This window comes from Elaeis guineensis, chromosome 3 (assembly GCF_000442705.2).
Source record: "Elaeis guineensis isolate ETL-2024a chromosome 3, EG11, whole genome shotgun sequence".
Lineage (NCBI taxonomy): Eukaryota > Viridiplantae > Streptophyta > Magnoliopsida > Arecales > Arecaceae > Elaeis > Elaeis guineensis.
This window is the reverse complement of record NC_025995.2, coordinates 28,312,513-28,332,713: the sequence shown is the minus strand read 5'-3', so window position 1 is coordinate 28,332,713 and position 20,201 is coordinate 28,312,513. Positions and strand designations below refer to the sequence as shown.

Here is a 20,201-nt window from a genome sequence, read left to right as displayed (position 1 = left end):
ATTTACAAGTGTGCATTGATAAGCCAAGTAGCTCGCCTTTTAAATGATATGTAAAAGCCTGATCCCTTCCGAGAGAGAGAGAGCAGGTAAATTGGACAAAGATAATTAAAATAAGATGACAAAATAATCAGCATGGTTTCTTTTTTCTTTCGTTTTTTTCTTTCTTTCTTCCCTTTTTTTTTTTTTTTTGGAGGTTGGGGCGGGGGGGGGGGGGGGGTGGCCCTAAACAGCGTGGATTCTTTCATAATCATAAAGTTCAGTCCTCTGTCAAGTTCAAACTTAACCCTCGATGAAGTTCGTTGCAAACAGTCAGCATGGTTTCTTTAATAATCATAAATAGTGAACAGAGGATATCAGCTAAAAAAATGCAAAATATTTTCTTATGTCGAAATATAGATTGTCACTCCCCTGGATGAATTGTGCTTGCTCTGTCCCTTGTCTTACGAGCCAGCATTACCCTGCCCAATCATGTCCAAAAATAGAAAGTTCACCTAATTTTATCGGCCATTTAACTTAATTCAGTGAAGTGTAGGGAAGAGAGAAACCTTAGCTTTAGTCTTTTTAGATTTGGCTTCAGGGTTTTGCTTGAATGGGAGAAATTCGTGGCCACCCATGAAGGGTTGCAACACTTTTGGAATTTCAACTCCATCTTCCCGCTGATAGTTCTCGAGAATACAACAAATGGTCCTTTCTGTTGCTGTTAATGTAGAGTTCAGCATATGGACATACTGCTTTGCCTGTTCATCATTCTGCATAGGAAACAACAGGTAAGCTCGAATTACTTCACTATGTGATGAAACCCAAAATGAAAAGCCAAGGTTAGCTACCCGATGATCATTTATTTTACTCTGAATGCAGAATCAACATTTTTTGATAAAATCAAAAAGGCAGTAAAGGTTGAAATGCTTGCCTTTTTCTGGCCATATCCAATTCCTAATCTCCTTGACTGGAAATCCGTGCAATTTGAACAGGAGACTAGTTCTCTGTAGGTCTGTGATGCAGGAAACCATCCTTCCAAGTCATACTTCTTGGCTGCCGCATCATTTAAAGCACCAGAAACAATAGCCACGACTTGATAGGGAATGTTAAGCTGCAATACGTTAATTCCATAAATAAATTTATATGCCTAGCAGGCAAGAATAACAACGACAAGGTTTCCAAGTTCCAAGAGCGCACCTCCTTATGGAAGTCCTCCGAATTTTTTATCATTTCCTCATGCATCTCCCATGAGTCGTTGTCATTTGGACTGGTAATACAGAATTGCTCTACTTTTTCGAACTGATGGACTCTGAAAATGCCCAGTGTGTCTCGACCATGTGAACCAGCTTCTTTCCGGAAGCAGGTTGAGTATCCAGCATATCTAAAAGTACATACAAATGCAATACCAATCATAAAGTAAACCATGTACTTCTTTCTGGGTAATAGTATAGAACTCATAAATAAAATTACCAAAGAGAACAAAATAAAGGAAAAACCATACCGTATAGGTAGTTCAGAAGGATAGATTCGATCATTTAGATGATAAGCACACAATGGCTGTTCTGCGGTCGCAATCAGATATTTGTCATCCCCTTCACCTGTCACCTTTTAAAGATCAACTAATATCACAATTCTGGAAAACTAGAATTTAAAATTATTTAAGAGTTGTAATAAGCAATCACATCGGCAGCTGGTAAGTATGTGCAGAGCAAATTTGTCCCTCTACTATATATAACATGCATCATGGGGTTTCAGCTTTGAAACCCATGCACTTCACCACCTTTAGATATCATTTTAGAGACTGAAATCCCATCCATACCACTGCCTCTCAAATCATGGCCATCTGTTAGATACTCTTCCCTCTAGCACCAACCACATGCACTACATTCGCAGAGAAGCATCACATTCATTTACCGAATCACCACCAACCATCAAACATATTCCACTTTTAGTTGTGAATGCATGTATGCTGTAATTATTCAGCAGTTGAGAGGATCATCAACAATCCTCTGGAATTAGTCACTCGCATTACATACAAGTTAAGTCTCACTCATGTGGATGCTTTTGCGATCATTCTAAAGGATATTGTATGTTCTGTTCGACCTTCTTATTTTCTTGTAACATTCAACCATCACTTGGCTTTTCCCACCAGCCAGTTGATCACTTTAGCTGCTGCTTAAAAGATGATGCTTGACCACTTGAGCTGTATCTGGTTAAAAGTTGGCAAAAATTAAGTCTTTTTAACCATTTGTTATTGTTTTCTTAAAGGCTTCAAGTGACCGCATAAACTAGTTAAACAAATATGAGATATCTGGTTTGAAACAAATTGTGTATGCAATGTTAAATTTTTCATTATTGGTCTAGATCTTAATAGCTGGCATCTTCTACCTAGGTTAACAAACCCACTCCAAAATCTTCCCAAAATCTTGGACCTGCACCCACTTCATAGGAATTTAAGTGTTTCTAAAATATCCGATCCCCTGCATTTGCACCAGCTCCCACACCTGCTCCCAATTCTAGAAATTAACATTTAGAATAACAAAATATCCTATACAGTATCTAAATTAATATGACAATTATAATGCGCATACATCTCAAATGATGTTTTCTCTAAGTGTAACTTGCTATGTAACATGCATCATGCACTTGAAGCAAGCAATTATCTATTCTATGACTTTGAGCTTGAACGAACCTTATTTTGATAATCCTATCACTGAAGGAAGGTCCTCCTTTCCTCTCTTCATTTATCGATCTCTTTTACTTTTTGCCTTTTCAACTTTAGTTGTACAGTATTGTACTCTTTTGATACGTACCCTGATTCCCTCTGATTGATCTTCTGCTTCTAATATTATTGAACCTTGACACCTCCTAACAGCCATCTTCTCTGGTTTTATTCCTACAGTTTATACAGTCGTCCATAGTGATTAATAAACAAATTGTGAATCAGTTTTTATAATTATAACTAGAAGAGTTATTTTAAGTAAATTTAATGTGTTATATAATTTATTAGTCATTTAACTCTACGAAAGCCCATTTAAGCACATAACACAATGCCTAAAGTACTGCATATAATGTTTGTGCCAGTCAAGGACCAGCACAGCGCATGCATCATGTCATATCCATATCAACACTAGGCATGCAAGCAGAGATATGCAAGTTTGTAAAGGGATCCACAACCAACAAGCTAAGATACAGTACTTCATAATATAAAATAATATTTGTTTTTTCTGAAACACCAAAAATACCAAAAAAATGCTAACACAGCTAAACGATGGCCATGTTTAAGTGCCAGTTATATGGATGTGCAACATAATGAGGGGTCCCTTGGACCATTTACAATTAAATGTTATGCCAGATGTTGTGTTGAATATTGATGGTCACAACAAAAGCATTCTTCTTGTGTTCAAAGCTCTTCAAACATCCACTTGGCAGCAGCAAATTCCTTTCATTTATACAGTTTCACAGATTTCAGATCGGCTTTGAGATGGTGCCACCAATATCTCTTCCACTCTGCTAACTCCACACTGATATCATTTCCCAAATAAACCCCACCAATGAAATACTTCCGCCACAACCCAACCCCCCCCCCCCCCGGGTGCCTGCCTTGTTTCCCATAATAGATGGAGGGAGATAAACAAGTTTGAGTTGCTTAATCTGCTCATCGCTTACTCCTTTTGACTCTCCCCCCTAAACAACTCCCAGACCCCCCTGCCCCCACAAAAAAAAGAAAGAAAGAAAAGTAAAAAGGAAGAGACCTAAGCAACCTAAACGGCATTAGTCCAAGCATCTCTCTCGCCTCTGCTCTGATATTTGAGATCTCGTAGTTCCAACATAGCTAATAGTCATCCTTGAGTGGGTTAGACTCGGGAATTGGGACAAAAAGAAAGACAATCCAGAAGCTAGAAATATCATAGGAGGATTCTATATAAGAACATGGTGACCAAAGTGGAAGCTTAAGAGAAGAAACTAAAGAGAAGCCTTCGACCACGAAACCAAAATGGTTTTTGTCAGAAAGTTGTTAATACAATGCTAATTGTGGCTCTGAGCTTCAGTCCTAGCAAGGGACATAAAGGTCTTAACTTTGCAAATTTAAAATATTTTTGAAATTACAAATGCATGAAACGTTTTTTCTAACCTTGTTGAATTATACACTAATATTTTGCATATTTTAGCCAATGCATTGGTCTCACATTGTGTATACTTGCATATGAGTTGAACTAACTTTTAGAGGCATCATTAAAAAGCATGTAGAATATGATCAACTTTTAGCTTATCAGGTAGATGTTTTCCTATTCATTTGCTTGAACCGAGAACGTCTATGCTAGTCATTCCACAAAATACTCTTGAACATCTAAAATCTGTTTATGCTTGTTATATCTCCAATCACTTTCACTCCAACAACCATTCCCTAACCAAGTAATAAATTAAATGCAAAAAGCACCCACAAGATTTTAGTCCCCTGAAAAGTATAACTCAACCCAAGCCTTAATCCCAAACTAGTTGGGGATGGCTACATAAATCATTTTCGTCCATTCCCTTGGTTTATGTCATACTTTTTGAAAAATGTTGAGATATCAAATCCTTCCTTAGTACTCCATCTACGTGCTTTTCATTCCACCTCTACCCCTCTTTCCTTCTACATTTCTTAAATCACTTCTTGGTATTGGTGCATCCCCTGGCCTACATTATACATATCCAAACCATCTAAGTCGTCCTTCCCTCCATTTACCCCCAATTGATACTACGTCCACCTTCTTATTCTATTGTTTCTTGTATTACAACACATCCATCTCAACTTTCTCATTTCGACCAACTCATCTTACATACAAATTATTTTCTAGCCATCCAACGTTCTGTCCTATAGAGCATAGATGGTCATATGGATGTCCTGAAAATTTTTTTCTTCAACTTGGCAAGTGTCGTACAATCAAATAATATCCCAGTTGCAATTTTCTATTTCATCTAACTTGCTTTAATCCTATGGATAATATCCTCTTCAATCTCCCTTATGAATAATCGATCTTAAATATCAAAAATGATTACTCTTAAGAAATCCATGACCTCAATTTTGGCACCATCTTTATTTCTATTTCTAATTTTATTAAAATTGCATTTCATGTATTTCATCTTAGTTCTACTTAAAACACTTGTTCTCATACACTCCTCCATAATTCCAACTTATGATCAATTTCGTTTCATCCACTAAGACTATAACATTTGCAGTGCATGTACCAAGAAGTATCATTCTTAATATTCCTAGTAAGCATATCCATGACCAACAAAAAAATAAGGACTTATAATAGATCCTTGATGGAAACCTATTATAATTGAAAACCTATTGTGATGGGAAACTCACAAGTACTACCACCAATTGTTCTTACACTAGTAATTGATCCAATTTATATATTAATCACATTAGTATTTCTAATGGAATCTCCTCTTATAACACTTATCATAAGATTTCTCTAGAGACTCTATCTCATGCTCTCTAAGTCAATAAAAACCATATAAAGATCTTGTCTCCTTTCTTTATGCTTCTCCATTAACCTCCAAAGGAGAAAACTAGATTTCATAGTCAACCTTCTTAGCAATATAAGCAAATTAGTTCTTTGATATTTTTGTGTCCACCTCCATCTATGATCAATCACCCTCTCCCCAAATTACATAGTATAGCTTATATGTTTAACAACATGATAGTTAGAACAATTTTCAGTATCACCTTCATTCTTATAAATCAGTATTATAGTGCTCTTCCTCCAAACTTCAAGCATCTTCGTGGTCTTTAAAATCTTATTAAACATAGTCATCGACAAAGTTATTCCCACATCACCTAAACACTTCTAAACCTCAATAAGAATTTCATCAAGTCCAACAGATTTTCCTATTTAATCTATTTAATAGCCTCCTTTATTTCAGATACTCAAATTCTATATGCATTTATTTAACATTTGTATCCTCAATATAACTAGTAAGGCCTCCTAATTTTTCTATATAATTTCCATTGAATAGTTTATTAGAATAACTTCTCGATATCTCTTTGATCTCATTCACCTCAACCAAACTTTTTGATCTTCATCTCTGATGCATTTAGCCTAAGTCATCTCTAGTTTTCCTTTATTTTAGTTTTGCAATCTTATGGTATTTTTATCCCCCTTCTTAGTTTCTAACTTGCGATATAATTCATGTGATTTGAATCTAGCCTTTTGAACTGCCTTCTTCATTTCCAGGCCATCTTATAAATTTCATACACATCTAATCCGATATTTAGGTAGTCTTTGATAACACTCTTGTAACCTTAACCACCAACTAAACTTTCTCTTTCCCCTACCAAGTCTCCTTATTGGATGGCCTTTTCTCCTCTGATTCTCCTAATTACCTTGTAACCACTTTCTTAATAGTTTTAGCCATCTCTTTCCATATGGTTTTGATTTCCTTATCTAGACCCTCTTTTCCTTCCTACAACACTCTATCCTTAGAAGTTATTTGTTTATTTCTTGCAAATTTCACCACCTACCCCTCCGGTTCTTATTTTCATAAGTCCCTTTGTATTTCCTAATACGCAAATCAAAAGCCACCAATCTATGTTGGGTGGTTAAACTCTCACCCTATATAACCTTATAATCTTTACACAAAGCTCGATCAGCCTTTCTAGCAAGGAAGAAATCTATTTGACTAGTATCATATTCACTTTAGAAGTTATCAATTATGAGCCCTTTTTTCAAGCAGGTGTTAGCTAATATTAGGCCATATGTCATTATGAACTCCAAAACAGCATCCCCTTCCTCATTTATATCCTTGAAACTATAACTTTCATGCACCTTTTAAGACCTATACTATATTTTCCATATAACAATTCCAGTAATCCTATAGTAGATATCTTTTCTCCACTAAGAATCACTTGTATTAGTCCACTATATTATCCGAAGAGCATTGCTTTGTAGCATTATCCAATCTTACTAAGGAGCATAAGCACATTGACGATATTAATAAGCTCCTCTCCTAATATCAATTTTATCTAGGGGTGAAAGTGGTATGGATAATATCTGTCCGGATCCGTTTTCGTATCCGAATCACTCCGGATATGTATAGAAATTTGAAGATCAGACTAATATCCGTATCCATATCCATATCCATCAAAGAAAAATAGATATGGATATGGATAGACAACTATCTGATCCATATCCGAATATCCGAAACTACTTATAACCTTATATTATTTTATATAGCACTTATTAATTTTTAAGAAAAATATACAATCATATAAACATGCTATTGACTTGATTTTGTTAGTAACTAATGCAGAAATTAGTTTAGATTGTGTTTTTTTGTTAAAGTTATGTGTTTGTTATGTCAAGTTCAGTTTTTGATTGAGTCAAATTTTAGTTGTTAAGTGGAGTTCTGTTTTTATGGAGTTATAGGTAATTTGTTGAGTCATGCGTTAGTGGTCTAGTTGGTCTTAGTTTAAAGGAATTCAGTTATGATTTAGTGTGTATAAATTGCAGTCCTCAGTTCAATAAAATTTGAAGCTCTATTTTTTCTCCAGCAAGCATTGCATTCTGCATTTGAATATTAATGGAATGCTAATATTTTGAGAATCAGCATTTAGATTGAGTTTTTACATCTGGTATCAGAGCTTCATTTGAGGTAGATGGCAACCAACATTGGTGTGAATCCTTCGGTGTCAGAAATCCCATTGTTTCAAGGCAGTGGGTATGAAGTTTGGAGCACAAAGATGAAGACTTTGTTTATTTTCCAAGACTTGTGGGACTTGGTGGAGAACGGATACACAGAAATTGGTGTAGCACGAGATACACTTAGAGACATTCACAAAAAAGATGTTAAAGCCCTCTTCCTCATCCAGCAAGCTGTAGATGACATGATTTTTCCTCGCATTGAGGCAGCCACGAAGTCAAAAGATGCTTAGGATGCTCTGCAGAAAACCTACCAAGGTACTACTAAAGTATTGATGGTCAAACTTCAAACTCTTCATCGTAAATTTGAGAGCATGATATTCCATACCAGCCCAAACCGACCGGTTTGGTTCGGCCTTTTTTTTCAGAAAACCATGCGAACCGCACCAAACTGAGCGGTTCGGTATGGTTCATGCTCAAACTGCTCGAAACCGAGCAGGATTGCTCGGTTCGGCTCGACTCACGAGCAAACCGAGCCGTACCGACCATGTGGGGTGTGGGCACATTTGGGGGGGGGAGTGGGGGGTTGGGGGGGCCAGGAGGTGTTTGTGGTGGGACTGGGCTACCAATAACTGAGTAGCCTCAACCCCTTAGGCTGAGATTCGAGAGCAACTCTGAGTCTATGGCGTTCTGCTCTCAGGCTTCAACGATAGGTGCGAATGAAGCCCAAAAAAAGAATTTCAAAAAAAATTCCACAACTTCTTTGATGGGACAACATATTTCGACCAAAAGTAACATAATCCTTTATTCTGTCACTAAATATTTTATTTTTCATCTTTTTTTTTGGCCAAAAACCACTAAATAGTAGAAAAATAAAGAAAAATCATGCCAAAATTTATGATTTTCGTATGATTTCTTATATGTTGTGGATCATTAGACGATCTACATGATAACACTAAAATCATTAATTTTCGTTAATTATTTTTAAAATTTATTTATTTATTTATTGAATAAAAATTATTAAAAAATTAAATTCAAAAAATATATATAATCAAAATATTGTTTAGGATGATTCAAGCTACTTTCAGCATAAATTTTATATTTAATTGTATAGATTTTGATGCATGATATGCATAGTAGCTTAGGCTTAATTTCGAAAAAAATAAAAAGATAAATAGCATCTAATGCATGTTAATAGGCTTAGAAAAATATATATAGGATCCATAACATGTTTCTTGGATTTAACCTCAAATAATTTTTTTTAAATTTTTTAAATATAAAAATAATTTTTAGTTATTTAAAAAATAAAAAAATTCTAGAGAATAAAAAAATATGTAAAAGTGATAGTATATTTTAAATAATTTAGAAGTATTATTTGAAGCACAACATATGTTTCTAAATTGATGAGATTTAAAATTATTATTAAAAATTTAAAAATTTATATATAAATAAAAATTATGAAAAATTAGAATTATGAAACGTATTAATCAGAAGTATTTTATAAAGTTTAAAAATTAAATTTTTTATGATCAATAATTATAATAATTTTTTATAATTATTAAACTGTTGTATTTTGTTAAACTTGTAGAAATAAGGAGCCAAGCGTGACATTGGCTGGAAGCATGGTGAGATGCTCTCAGTTCGACACCATTGGAGATGCAAATGGTGCAGCACAGAGTTTCAGAAATAAGGAGTGACTAGGTTGAAGATGCATTTGGCTAATTTATCAAAATGTGATCATGTGTTGAAAATACCCATAGTAGGTTCAATAGCTTATGAAGTACTTCGCTGGTTCTAAAGCAGCGAAGAAGAAAGCAAAGCAAAAGAGGATAGAGATGGACCGTCAAGTTGGAGAGCCACCTTCCTATCATTCTAGAGAGTCAGAGAAGGCCTCTGCTTCAAATGATGAGGAGGCATAGATTAAGGCTACCATTCAGGCAAATCTGGATGATCAGTACAGGCTGGAGAAAATGGCCAGATATAGCAAGCGATTTGGACCAACATTATATGAATCGAGATCTAACTCTGCGACTGCTGGAAGAGAGTCCGAGTTCAGGAGGACCGCCTCTATCAGGGAGCCAGTCAGTAGAGGCAGGCATAGTATTTCATTGATGCTGGAGGCTTTTGGTAGTAGGAGGTCCGACAGAGATTCCAACAAGAGCCACCATTCATGATTTAGATCCACATACTTTTTCTAGCAAAGATTCAAAACAGCAAAGGATTGACACTATGCTGAAAAAGAATAAGAAGAAGGATATGTGACGAGCTATTGGATCATAGTTTCATTTTAGCCACATTCCAACAAATGCAGCGAGCAATATTACTATTGATCTACCATTTCAGCCATACAGACTGCCGACCCCGATGTAGATCCCTTAACACCCAGAGATATCTATGGTCAGCTTCTTAATAGTAATAAAGAAGATTTGGAAAGATGAATTTCTTCTTACAAGAATCAATGACGCATATACGGACTGAAGGTGATGTGTGATGGTTGGACCGATCCTACTAAACGGAGTATCATAAATCTCTTGACATATTATGATGAAAAAGTATTTTTTCATAAATCAATTAATGCTTCAAATAGGGTGCACGATGCCACATGCATCCTTGGACTAATGGAAGAGGTGATTGATTCAACTGAAGAGCAAAATGCCATGCAAATCATCACAGATAATGAGCCGCAATATAAGACCGCCAGTGAGTTGCTGATGGAGCAGTGATCGCATATTTACTGGACACCATGTGCTACACATTGTATTGATCTCATGTTGATGGATATTAAAAAGCTTCATAGAGTGCAGTAAGCAGTGGATATAGCCCAGTCCATTACTAAATTTATCTACAATCATACATGAATATTGTCATTGATATAGAAATATACTGGAGGAAGATCTTGAGATCAGATATCATACGATTTGCTATAAACTACAAAGTACTTCATAAACTTTTGCGGAAAAAAGCAACCTTGCGTCAGATATTTATCAGTGCCGAATAGCAGGAAAGCAGATATGCAAGGGCCGACACTGAGAAAAGTCATGTGAAGAACTTGATAATTAGTCAATTATTCTAGTAACCGACTGATAAGATAATATAAGTTATCAAGCCATTATATGAGATGCTTCGCACCGTCGACAGTGAGAGATACCCTTAGATAAACTTCTTATATCACATGATGGAGAGGATAAAGAAACAGATCAATGAGATAGATCTCAAACATACCTAGGAATACATCAACATCATTGAGCACCACTGTGACTATCAGATGGATAGGAATTTGCATCTAACCGATAAGCATGAATTCAAAAATCATCTGTAATTTTTTTTCTTGTACTAATATAAGTTTACTTAATCATTTATGAAATTTATTTTCAGCTTACTATTTAAATCCGAAATTTCAGTACACCATACCCAGAATAGATATGGATAATGAGCTTCTATCTACACTGAGTAATGTGATATGTAAGATGGTGCATGATCCTAAAATCGCATCTATATGTCTGCAAGAGGTATGTTAGGTCAATTAAGGTGCAAGCATTTAACTTAACATATTTACTAATAAAATAGATATATTTTTCACAGACGAAACAATTTAGAGATGGGACAGACAACTTTGAAGTCTCAATGACTGTCGTAAGCAAAAAGAAGCTACATCCAGATAAATTACATATCAACATGAGGACTTTCTTGATATTACATACCTACTAATATCATAAAATCTGATATGTAATTTTGTTTAATATTCTGACAGCTGAATGATGAATTCATTTTGCACAGTCTGCACAAAATTTAAAAAATATGACCATCCGCATTCTTTTTCAGACGATCTCCTCTAAGGGGTGTGAGCGTAATTAATCGACTTTCGCCCTTATCCACAGCAAATAGAGAAACCATCTGACAGAAATACCACAACGATCTTATTTATGTGCACTATAATTTGAGATTGAGACTAAAATGTATCCAAGATAAAGTACAGCTGAAGTACATAGATCCGACGATAGATGATTATGCCATTGATGATAAGGATCCAATGATTGGATGACTTGTAGGCCAGCAGCAGGAGTCGAAACTTGATGAGTCGGAATCCCCTCCACGACCAGTCAGTAGGGGTGAGCAAAAACCAAACTTGAACCAATCAAACTGATGAAACCGAACCAAACCACAGGTTTGGTTTGGTGTGGTTTGGTTCAGTTTAAAATTTTATTCGATTTGGTTTAATTGGTTTTTAATACATATGAAATAGGTTTGGATTGGTTTAGGTTTGCCGGTAAATAAAACTGTTCTCAAACCGAACTGGACCGGCTTTAATAAAACGACGTCGTTTTGATTAGAATGTTGTTTATGTTGGAGTATTAATGTATTAAAAAATAATTCTGAACTTATGGTGTTGTTTATGAATTTGATTTTGTATTGATTAGCCTTAAACCCGAAATGACTTACTAAATTATTTATTTTTGTTGTAATATATTGGAGATTTTTATCTTAATCTTTAATGACGGTGTTTGTTTTAAAATTTCATTTTGAGTGACAATATCTTGTCAATTTAAATCATTTTACTTGATAAATTCTCTTGGTGGTACTTCTATGTAAAAAAGAAACAAGTCTTCACAAATCATAATATATATATATATAAACCGATAAACCAAACCAAGCCAAACCGTTTAAACCATGTTGGTTTGGTTTGGTTTCAATCATCTATTGGTCTAGTTTGGTTTTTAAAAATACCAAACCATTTAGTAAGACTAGTTTGGCTTAGATTTAAGCATGAAACCGATCTAAATCGGACCATGCTTATCCCTACCAGCCAGTGTGGTAACTAGAGAGATTAAGATGAATCCAGGATAGTGGACAAATACAAATATTTCACATAAAATTCCAGCTGATCAGCCACAACCTAAGAGATCACAAGGGAGTCGTTCATTACGTAACTCTATGTCCAAGACATCCATCCAGATGTTTGAGCGAGAAATACTGAGACGAGACCGGTCATCTCAAGCAAGAAAAAGACATCCATCCTCCCAGATACAGCAAAGTCAGTCACAGAGGGGCACCGAGGGAGCTTGAAAAGACAAAAAGAAAAGCCAGTTGCAACACCCTCGAGAGTGCAGGAGTCAATTGACTCAGATTCGAAGACCAACGGCAGTGAGAGTGATGATAGCATTCATGGATCTGATGATCAGAGAAGGATTGGAGAATACGAGATCACTATTCATGAGATGCAGCTGTAGGATGATATTCGATTCACCGATGAGTCCCAATTTACACATGCCACACAAGATAGGGACCACGGTGGACGAGCTGATAGACTCCGTGAGGAGACAATTTCATATAGACGACGGCCTTTCAAAAGTCGTCCAACACATGATACAGCTGCAGATGACCTCGTACGTGTAGGATCCATGGATGTATCTAAATCATCCTCGTATTATGAATTCTATCACCCACAGGCAGCTTATGATCCATATGATATAATGTATCCGAGACATCAACTTCTACGGCTACTATCCTATGCAGCCCAAAGTACCTTATTGATCGAATTTTGCTACTGACATATTTGGATGGGTCCCTCCAAAGCCATACCATCATCCGATGATATCTCTCAGAGTCAGAGTTTGAGCGAGAGATCTGAAATGTCTTACAATCTAGAGAGGATACCTCATGAGATGAATATTCAGAATTACAGTGCTACTTGGTTAGAGAGATGGACTGATATTCCTCCAGAGTATATGGATGATCCGAATATCTACGAGTGGCACAGACACTCGACGAGATATTAAATCAGCAGAGATCTTGAGATTAGCATATTATTCTTTATAATCTGTATGTTAGATATATTTAATGCATTATTTTAGTCTTTTAGACTTCTTTTATTTTTTTTGGATGGTAAAATTGTTATATAACATAAATAAATATTAATTTGGATATAAAGTAATTTAAAAATTAATAAAAAAATTTTGAAATCAAATTCAATTGAAAAAATTTAAAAAAATTTTATGGCATATCAATATTGAATCGATACGCTCTTAGTATAGTACAGTACCGTACCGTATCGAGCTGGAACCAATATGGGCCTCGGTACCGATTTCTAAAATCTTGTTTAAGAGTATGTATGAAAGATAGTGAGTCTTTACATGATTACTCTACTAATATGCTAGAGGTTGTGAATCAAATGAGAAAATATGGTGAGGACTTGTCTGAACAAAAGGTGGTTGAAAAAATTCTTAAGACTTTGCCTAAGAAATATGATCATGTGGTGGACGCAATTGAAGAGTCAAAGAATTTGGGAGAACTAACAGTTCCTGAATTGCTTGGTTATTTATATTCTCATGAAGATGGGATGAAATGATATGATAATAACTCGATGGAAAATGCTTTTCATAGCAAGTTGCAGTTGTCTAAGGCAATGTTATTAAGACGCTCGCCTAGGCGCACCTATGCACTCAAGCAAGGCGCCCTTGGATGAAAGCACTTCAGCCTCCTCCAAGCGAGGCGTCTTCAACCAAGTGAGCGCCTCTGCCGCCTACGCACTCACCTGGAGCAAGGCACAAGGCACTCACTTTTGGCATCCAATTAAAATTGGTTTTATTCTCCTGACTGTTCAGCTTCCAATTTAATAGCTATCATTCACTGCAATTTGAAATTACAGCTATGGGTGATAGACAAATCCTTTAAAAGAACAAAAAGAAAGGATACTTAAGTAATTTATTAAAAGAAATTAAGAGACAATTAATAGGTTTTATTGTTTTAGAAAGACATTAAAGAATTGCAACTACATGCACAAGCTGTACCCCTACAACTTCCTTGGATTTTGGATGGTTGGAGCAGTTCCCTTTCCTCTATTGAAGTTGACAGCACCTAAGCAAAAAAAAAAAGTATGAATTTTGTTCCCTTTTTCACCCTCTTTTCACAATTTACTCTCTTCTCCTTCTCTTAATCTCCTCTCCTTCTCCTTCTGTGTTCGTCTCTGTTTTTTATTCAATAAAACAGAGCATGTTTGTATCTGTCTTCAATAAAACGGTTCACAAAGCAGGTCAACAGTGCACTGATTTTACAATGGTACTATTTATTCTCTATTCTCCTCTTAATTTCCTTCTCCTCCTTCCCTCTTCGTGACTGTTTTTTATTTAATAAAACAGAGCATGTGTGTATTTTTTTTTCAATAAAATAGTTCTCTGTTCATCCCTGACTCTGCTTTGTGCAGTCAACAGTGCACTGGTTTTACAATGGCAGCAGCAGAGGGTGCAACAGCCAATGCTAGCAGTAAAAAGGATCTCAGCTGGAACTATAATTTCTTAAAAGATCCTAAAGATCCCAATTCTGTTACGTGTATGTTCTGTTCTAAGGTGACAAAAGGTGGGATATATAGGGCAAAAAAACATCAAATCGGAAAGTTTAAAAATGCCAAAGCATGTCTCAAATGCCTGAGAATGTGAGAGAAGAGCTGCTGAATTACATGACCGACAGAAAGAACCACAAAGAGAATTATGATAAGATGCCAGACTTGGATGATTTTGACAACATGATTGAGATTGAAGATGATGACAATGAAGCTGAAAACCAAACTTCCAGAAAAAGGTTAGCATCTGGTTCAGCCACGAATAAAGGAATGGATAATGTCAAGAAGCCACGGCATAAAGGTCCAATGGATTCCTTTGTGTATCAGAAGCTAGAGAAAGTGGTTCAACTTCGAAAGCAAGGAAAATTGAAGCAAACAAACATTCAAGATGCATGTGACAAGAAGAAAAGAGAAGAAGCTTGTCAATATATTGCTCGCCTGTTCTACCAAGCCGGAATACCATTCAATGTTGCAAATTCAGATGCATTTAAATGTGCAATTGAAGCAATTGGGTAGTATGGTCCTAATTTAAAACCCCCAAGCTACCATGAGTTAAGAGTTTCACTGCTTAAGAAAGAATTGGCATACACAGATGATTTGTTCAAAAGTCATGAGGAAGCTTGGGTAAAACATGGATGTTCGGTGATGTCAGATGGATGGACTGATTAGAGGGGTCGAAGTTTAATGAATTTTCTTGTGAACTGCCCTTCTGGAACAATGTTCGTAAAATCTATTGATGCTTCATCATATATGAAAACTGGAGAGAAAATGTTTGAGTTGTTAAGACTCTTTTGTGGAACATGTGGGAGAGACGAATGTTGTCCAAGTAATTACCAATAATGCAACAAATTTCACCATGGCTGGTATGACTTGCTAATCCTGACTTTTAATGCCAATATTCTAGATTTCTAGTTGTATATTGTGATGTATAAGAGACTTTCTAATTCTGCATTGCAAATTGTTTTCGCATTTGTTTGAAATAGGAAAGCTTTTGCAAATAAAGAGGCCACATATTTATTGGACACCATGTGCAGCACATTGCATAGATCTAATGTTGTAAGATATTGGGGAGATTCCACAAGTTAAACGAACTATTGATAGAGGAGTTGCTCTTACCGTTTTTATTTACAACAATGTTGGTATTCTAAACATGATGAGAGAGTTCACAAAAAAAAGGGACTTACTTGGGGCTGAAAAAAACCAGATTTTGCACATCATATCTTACTTTGCAAAGCATTCATCACAAGCAAAAGGTTAACTTGAGAACAATGTTTACTTCTCAAGGATGGCTATCCAGCAAATGGGCAAAAGATCAGGAGGGTAAACAGATTTCTGAAACTGCTCTCTCCCCTACTTTTGAAATGGTGTGGTCTACACTCTTAAAGTTATGGGGCCTCTTGTATGAGTTTTGAGATTAGTTGATAATGGAAAAAAGCCAGCCAGGGGATACATCTATGAAGCCATGGATAGATCTAAAGAAGCCATTATGAAAGCATTCAATGGAAATGAAGAGAAGTACAAGGAAGTCTTCAAGATTATTGACAAAAGATGGGAATGCCAACTTCATCAGCCTCTTCATTCAGCTGGTTATTACTTGAATCCCGAGTTTTTCGATAATAACCCGAATGTAGAATTTGATGAGGAAGTGACTGCCGGGCTATATGCATGCATAACAAAATTGGTTCCAAGTCAAGAAGTGCAAGATCGTATCATATCTAAGTTTTATGTGTACAAAAAGGCAGAAAGCCTGTTTGGGATTCCATTGGCTATTAGATCAAGGACAACAAAGGCTCCAGGTAACTTAAATAACTTGCTTAGAATTTCAGAATTTATAACTTGTTCAGAATTTCAGATGTTCTTGTTCTAAACTCTTTACTTTTTCATTTATCTGCATCACAGCCTAATAGTGGAGTTTGTATGGAAGCTCAGCTCCAAATTTACAATAGCAATTAAAATTCTTCGTTTAACTTGCAGTGCATCTGGTTGTGAGCGTAATTGGAGTGTGTTTGAACAGGTTCATTGCTTACGTCATGTGCTGCACATGCAAATCTTATTAAATAATAGTAATATTATATTCCTAAATAAGTTTTGATAAATGATTGATTGGTGCTTGCAGATTCACACAGAGAAGGAATAGGCTAGAGCAAAAGAAGCTTAACGATTTAATGTACGTCAAGTACAATCAAAAGCTTAAAGAGAGATGATCGATGCAATGTTATTGATCCTCTTTCTTTGCAAGAATTGATGACTGTAATGAGTGGTTGATTGGAAAGTCTAGCATGCAAGGAGTCAATTCTATGGATGCCGAGGATGATTTGGTGTTTGGTGATGATGATGACTTGACATGGGGTACAATAGCTAGGATAGCAGGTGTTGGAGAAGGAAAAATACCAGCTTGCAAGCAAGATCAAGATCAACAGCAGCTTCAACTTCACATTCAGAGCCACCAAACTTAAATCATGAAGAGATTAGTTCTAGTTCAGAAGAAGAGATTGAGGAGCACGTAGAGAATGACCTATCTGATGACGGAGGAAATGATCATTATGACAACTTAGGCATAGAATCTGATGAAGACTTTTTATTTTAGACTTTTTGAATAGAGAAATAGGCTGCCCTGTATAAGTAATGGAGAAAATAGAAAACTCAAATAAGTTTGTCTTTTGGTGTGGTGTTTAGATAAAAAATTTGATGAAGACTTTTAGAATTGGATTAGATCAACAAAACAATAGGCTGTAATGAAAACTTTTAGTTTTAGAATAGACTATTTATTTCCTATTTGTCATATTTTTTTCCGAAAAAATGGTGCCTGACTTCAATAAGACGCTCGTTTTTTCGGTGCCTAGCGCCTCAAGCGCTAGACCCGCTAGACAGGGTCTAGCACGTTGAGGGCACCCGCCCTTAACAACCTTGGTCTAAGGTGAAAGATGGGAGAAGATTTGGTGAGTCAAGTAACAAAGGTGGCTTCAATAAAGGGCATGGAGGAAGATCCTTTCATGGTGGCAGAGGAGGCCATTTTGGTAACAACAATCAGCACCCAAATACCAGCAACAGAGGTGATAATCAGCCCCAAAAGCAATGCTTCTATTGTAAGAGGCATGGTCACATAGAAAGGTTTTGTAGGCTTAAAAAAAAACAGGCCCAAATTGCTCTAGAAAATGAAAAACAGATTACTCAAGAAAATGAAACAAATGAGATTGAAAGTTTGTTTCTAGCATGTTTTTCAGTTAAACAATATGCACCAGATGTTTGGTACATAGATAGTAGTTGCAGTAATCATATGACAGGAAAACTCGATCGATTCATCAACTTGGACGAGTCTATGACTAGCCAGGTGACAATTGGTGATGGCACAGTTTGTGAGGCTCAAGGAAAAGCTACTGTTAAGATGAATTCAAGTGATATAAATTATATAGATGATGTTTTGTATGTCCCTCATTTGGATACAAATCTGTTGAGTGTTGGGCAAATTTTGCTGAAAGGATACTCAGTTGTTTTTGAATATGGGATTTGTTATGTCTTTAAAGACAAATCCAAGAATCAATTGTTGCTTTAGGTTCCAATGGCTGAAAATAAGATTTTTCCTTGGGATCCTAATTGTGTTGATAAGCATGCATTACAGGCTACTTTGCTTGATGAGAATTGGTTATGGCATCATCGATATGGGCATTTGAATTTCAGAAGTTTGGGCCTTTTGTCTAAGAAAAATTTGGTGAATGGTTTGCCCACAACTGAGCCTACTAATGGTGTGTGTGAGAGCTGCATAGTTGGAAAGCAACATCGAGATTCTTTTCCAAAAGGGAAGGCCAGGAGAGCAATGAAGCCTGCTGAGTTGATACATGCAGATGTTTGTGGGCCTATGCACACTCTTTCTCTCAATAACAACATGTATTTTATCGTCTTTGTTGATGATTGTAGTAGAATGACTTGGGTTTATTTTGCCAAGGAAAAGCCGGATGCATTGCCTATTTTCAAGAAGTTCAAGTCCTTTGTTGAAAAACAAAGTGGAGAGCCTGTGAAGATCCTACAGACAGATCGTGATGGCGAATTTCTATCTGCAGAATTTGATAGTTTTTGTGATGAGTTTGGAATCCCAAGGCAACTAACAGCAAGCTACACTCCTCAGTAGAATGGAGTAATTGAAAGAAAAAATCGAAGTTTGGTGGAGATGGCAAAGAGCATGCTTAAAGCCAAGAGCATTCCAAAGACATTTTAGGCAGAAGCAATTCATCCAGCAGCTTACATTCTCAACCAGAGTCCCACAAGTGCACTACATCAACAAACTCTTTTTGAAGCTTGGTTTGGATGGAAGCCGAAGGCAACTCACTTTAGAATCTTTGGTTGTGTTGCGTATGTTCATATTCCATGTTAAAGAAGAACAAAACTTGATGATAATAGTGTAAAGTGCATCTTGTGGGTTATAGTGCTGAAACTAAAGGTTATAGATTCTATAATCCTATCAATAAGAAGTTGCTAATCAGTTGTGATGTAGTATTTGATGAAAGAAGTGCTTGGGATTGGAGTAAGTTGCAGCCTTGTTCAGGATCTATCCAGGAAGATGATGAGCTAGTTAACACTCCAATGATTCAAGAAGATGAGAACAATTCTGATTCCAGCCCTTCCACACCAAGTGCCACCAGCCCTTCAAGTCCAGCATCATCAGCCTCTTCCTTTTCTGAAACACCACCAAGAAAATGGAGATCTATGAGGGAGATATATGAGCAAACCGAAAGATGTCAGATTGCGGAGGTTGAAAAACCAAGCTCATTTGAAGAAGCTGCGAGCAATGGCGAGATGCTATGGACGAAGAAATGAAGGCCTTAGAAGGAAACAAGACTCAGGAGCTTGTGGATTTGCCAGAGGACAAAGAAGTTGTTGGATTAAAATAGATCTACAAGATCAAATTTAGATCTGATGGCTCAATTCAAAAATATAAAGCATGGCTGGCTGCTAAAGGTTATATCCAGCGAGAAGGTATCGATTTTGATGAGACGTTTCCTCCAGTTGCAAGGTTTGACACTATCCGAACTGTTTTAGCTTTAGCTACTTATAATAAATGGAATGTCTATCAATTTGATGTAAAATCAGCCTTTCTTAATGGTATTCTAAATGAAGAAGTTTATGTGCAACAGCCCGAAGGCTATGAAGTTACAGGTCATAAAGGGAAGGTGTACCAGCTAAAAAAAGCACTTTATGGTTTGAAGCAAGCTCTACAGACCTGGTATGAGAAGATCAATAGCTATTTCAGCACTTGTGGA

The 20,201-nt window shown here is 36.3% G+C and overlaps 1 protein-coding gene across 1 annotated transcript; it reads right to left on the bottom strand.

Annotated features, from left to right (window-relative positions):
• Nucleotides 1-295: 295 nt before the first annotated feature.
• LOC140856453 (serine--tRNA ligase, cytoplasmic-like) lies at nt 296-1,613 on the bottom strand. Its single transcript, XM_073253747.1, has 5 exons — nt 1,481-1,613; nt 1,177-1,360; nt 911-1,090; nt 546-749; nt 296-458 (listed from the first exon to the last, which is right to left on the bottom strand). Exons 2-5 carry the CDS (start codon nt 1,219-1,221, stop codon nt 441-443), a joined length of 447 nt encoding a protein of 148 aa, XP_073109848.1. The 5' UTR covers nt 1,222-1,360; nt 1,481-1,613; the 3' UTR covers nt 296-440.
• Nucleotides 1,614-20,201: the final 18,588 nt, after the last annotated feature.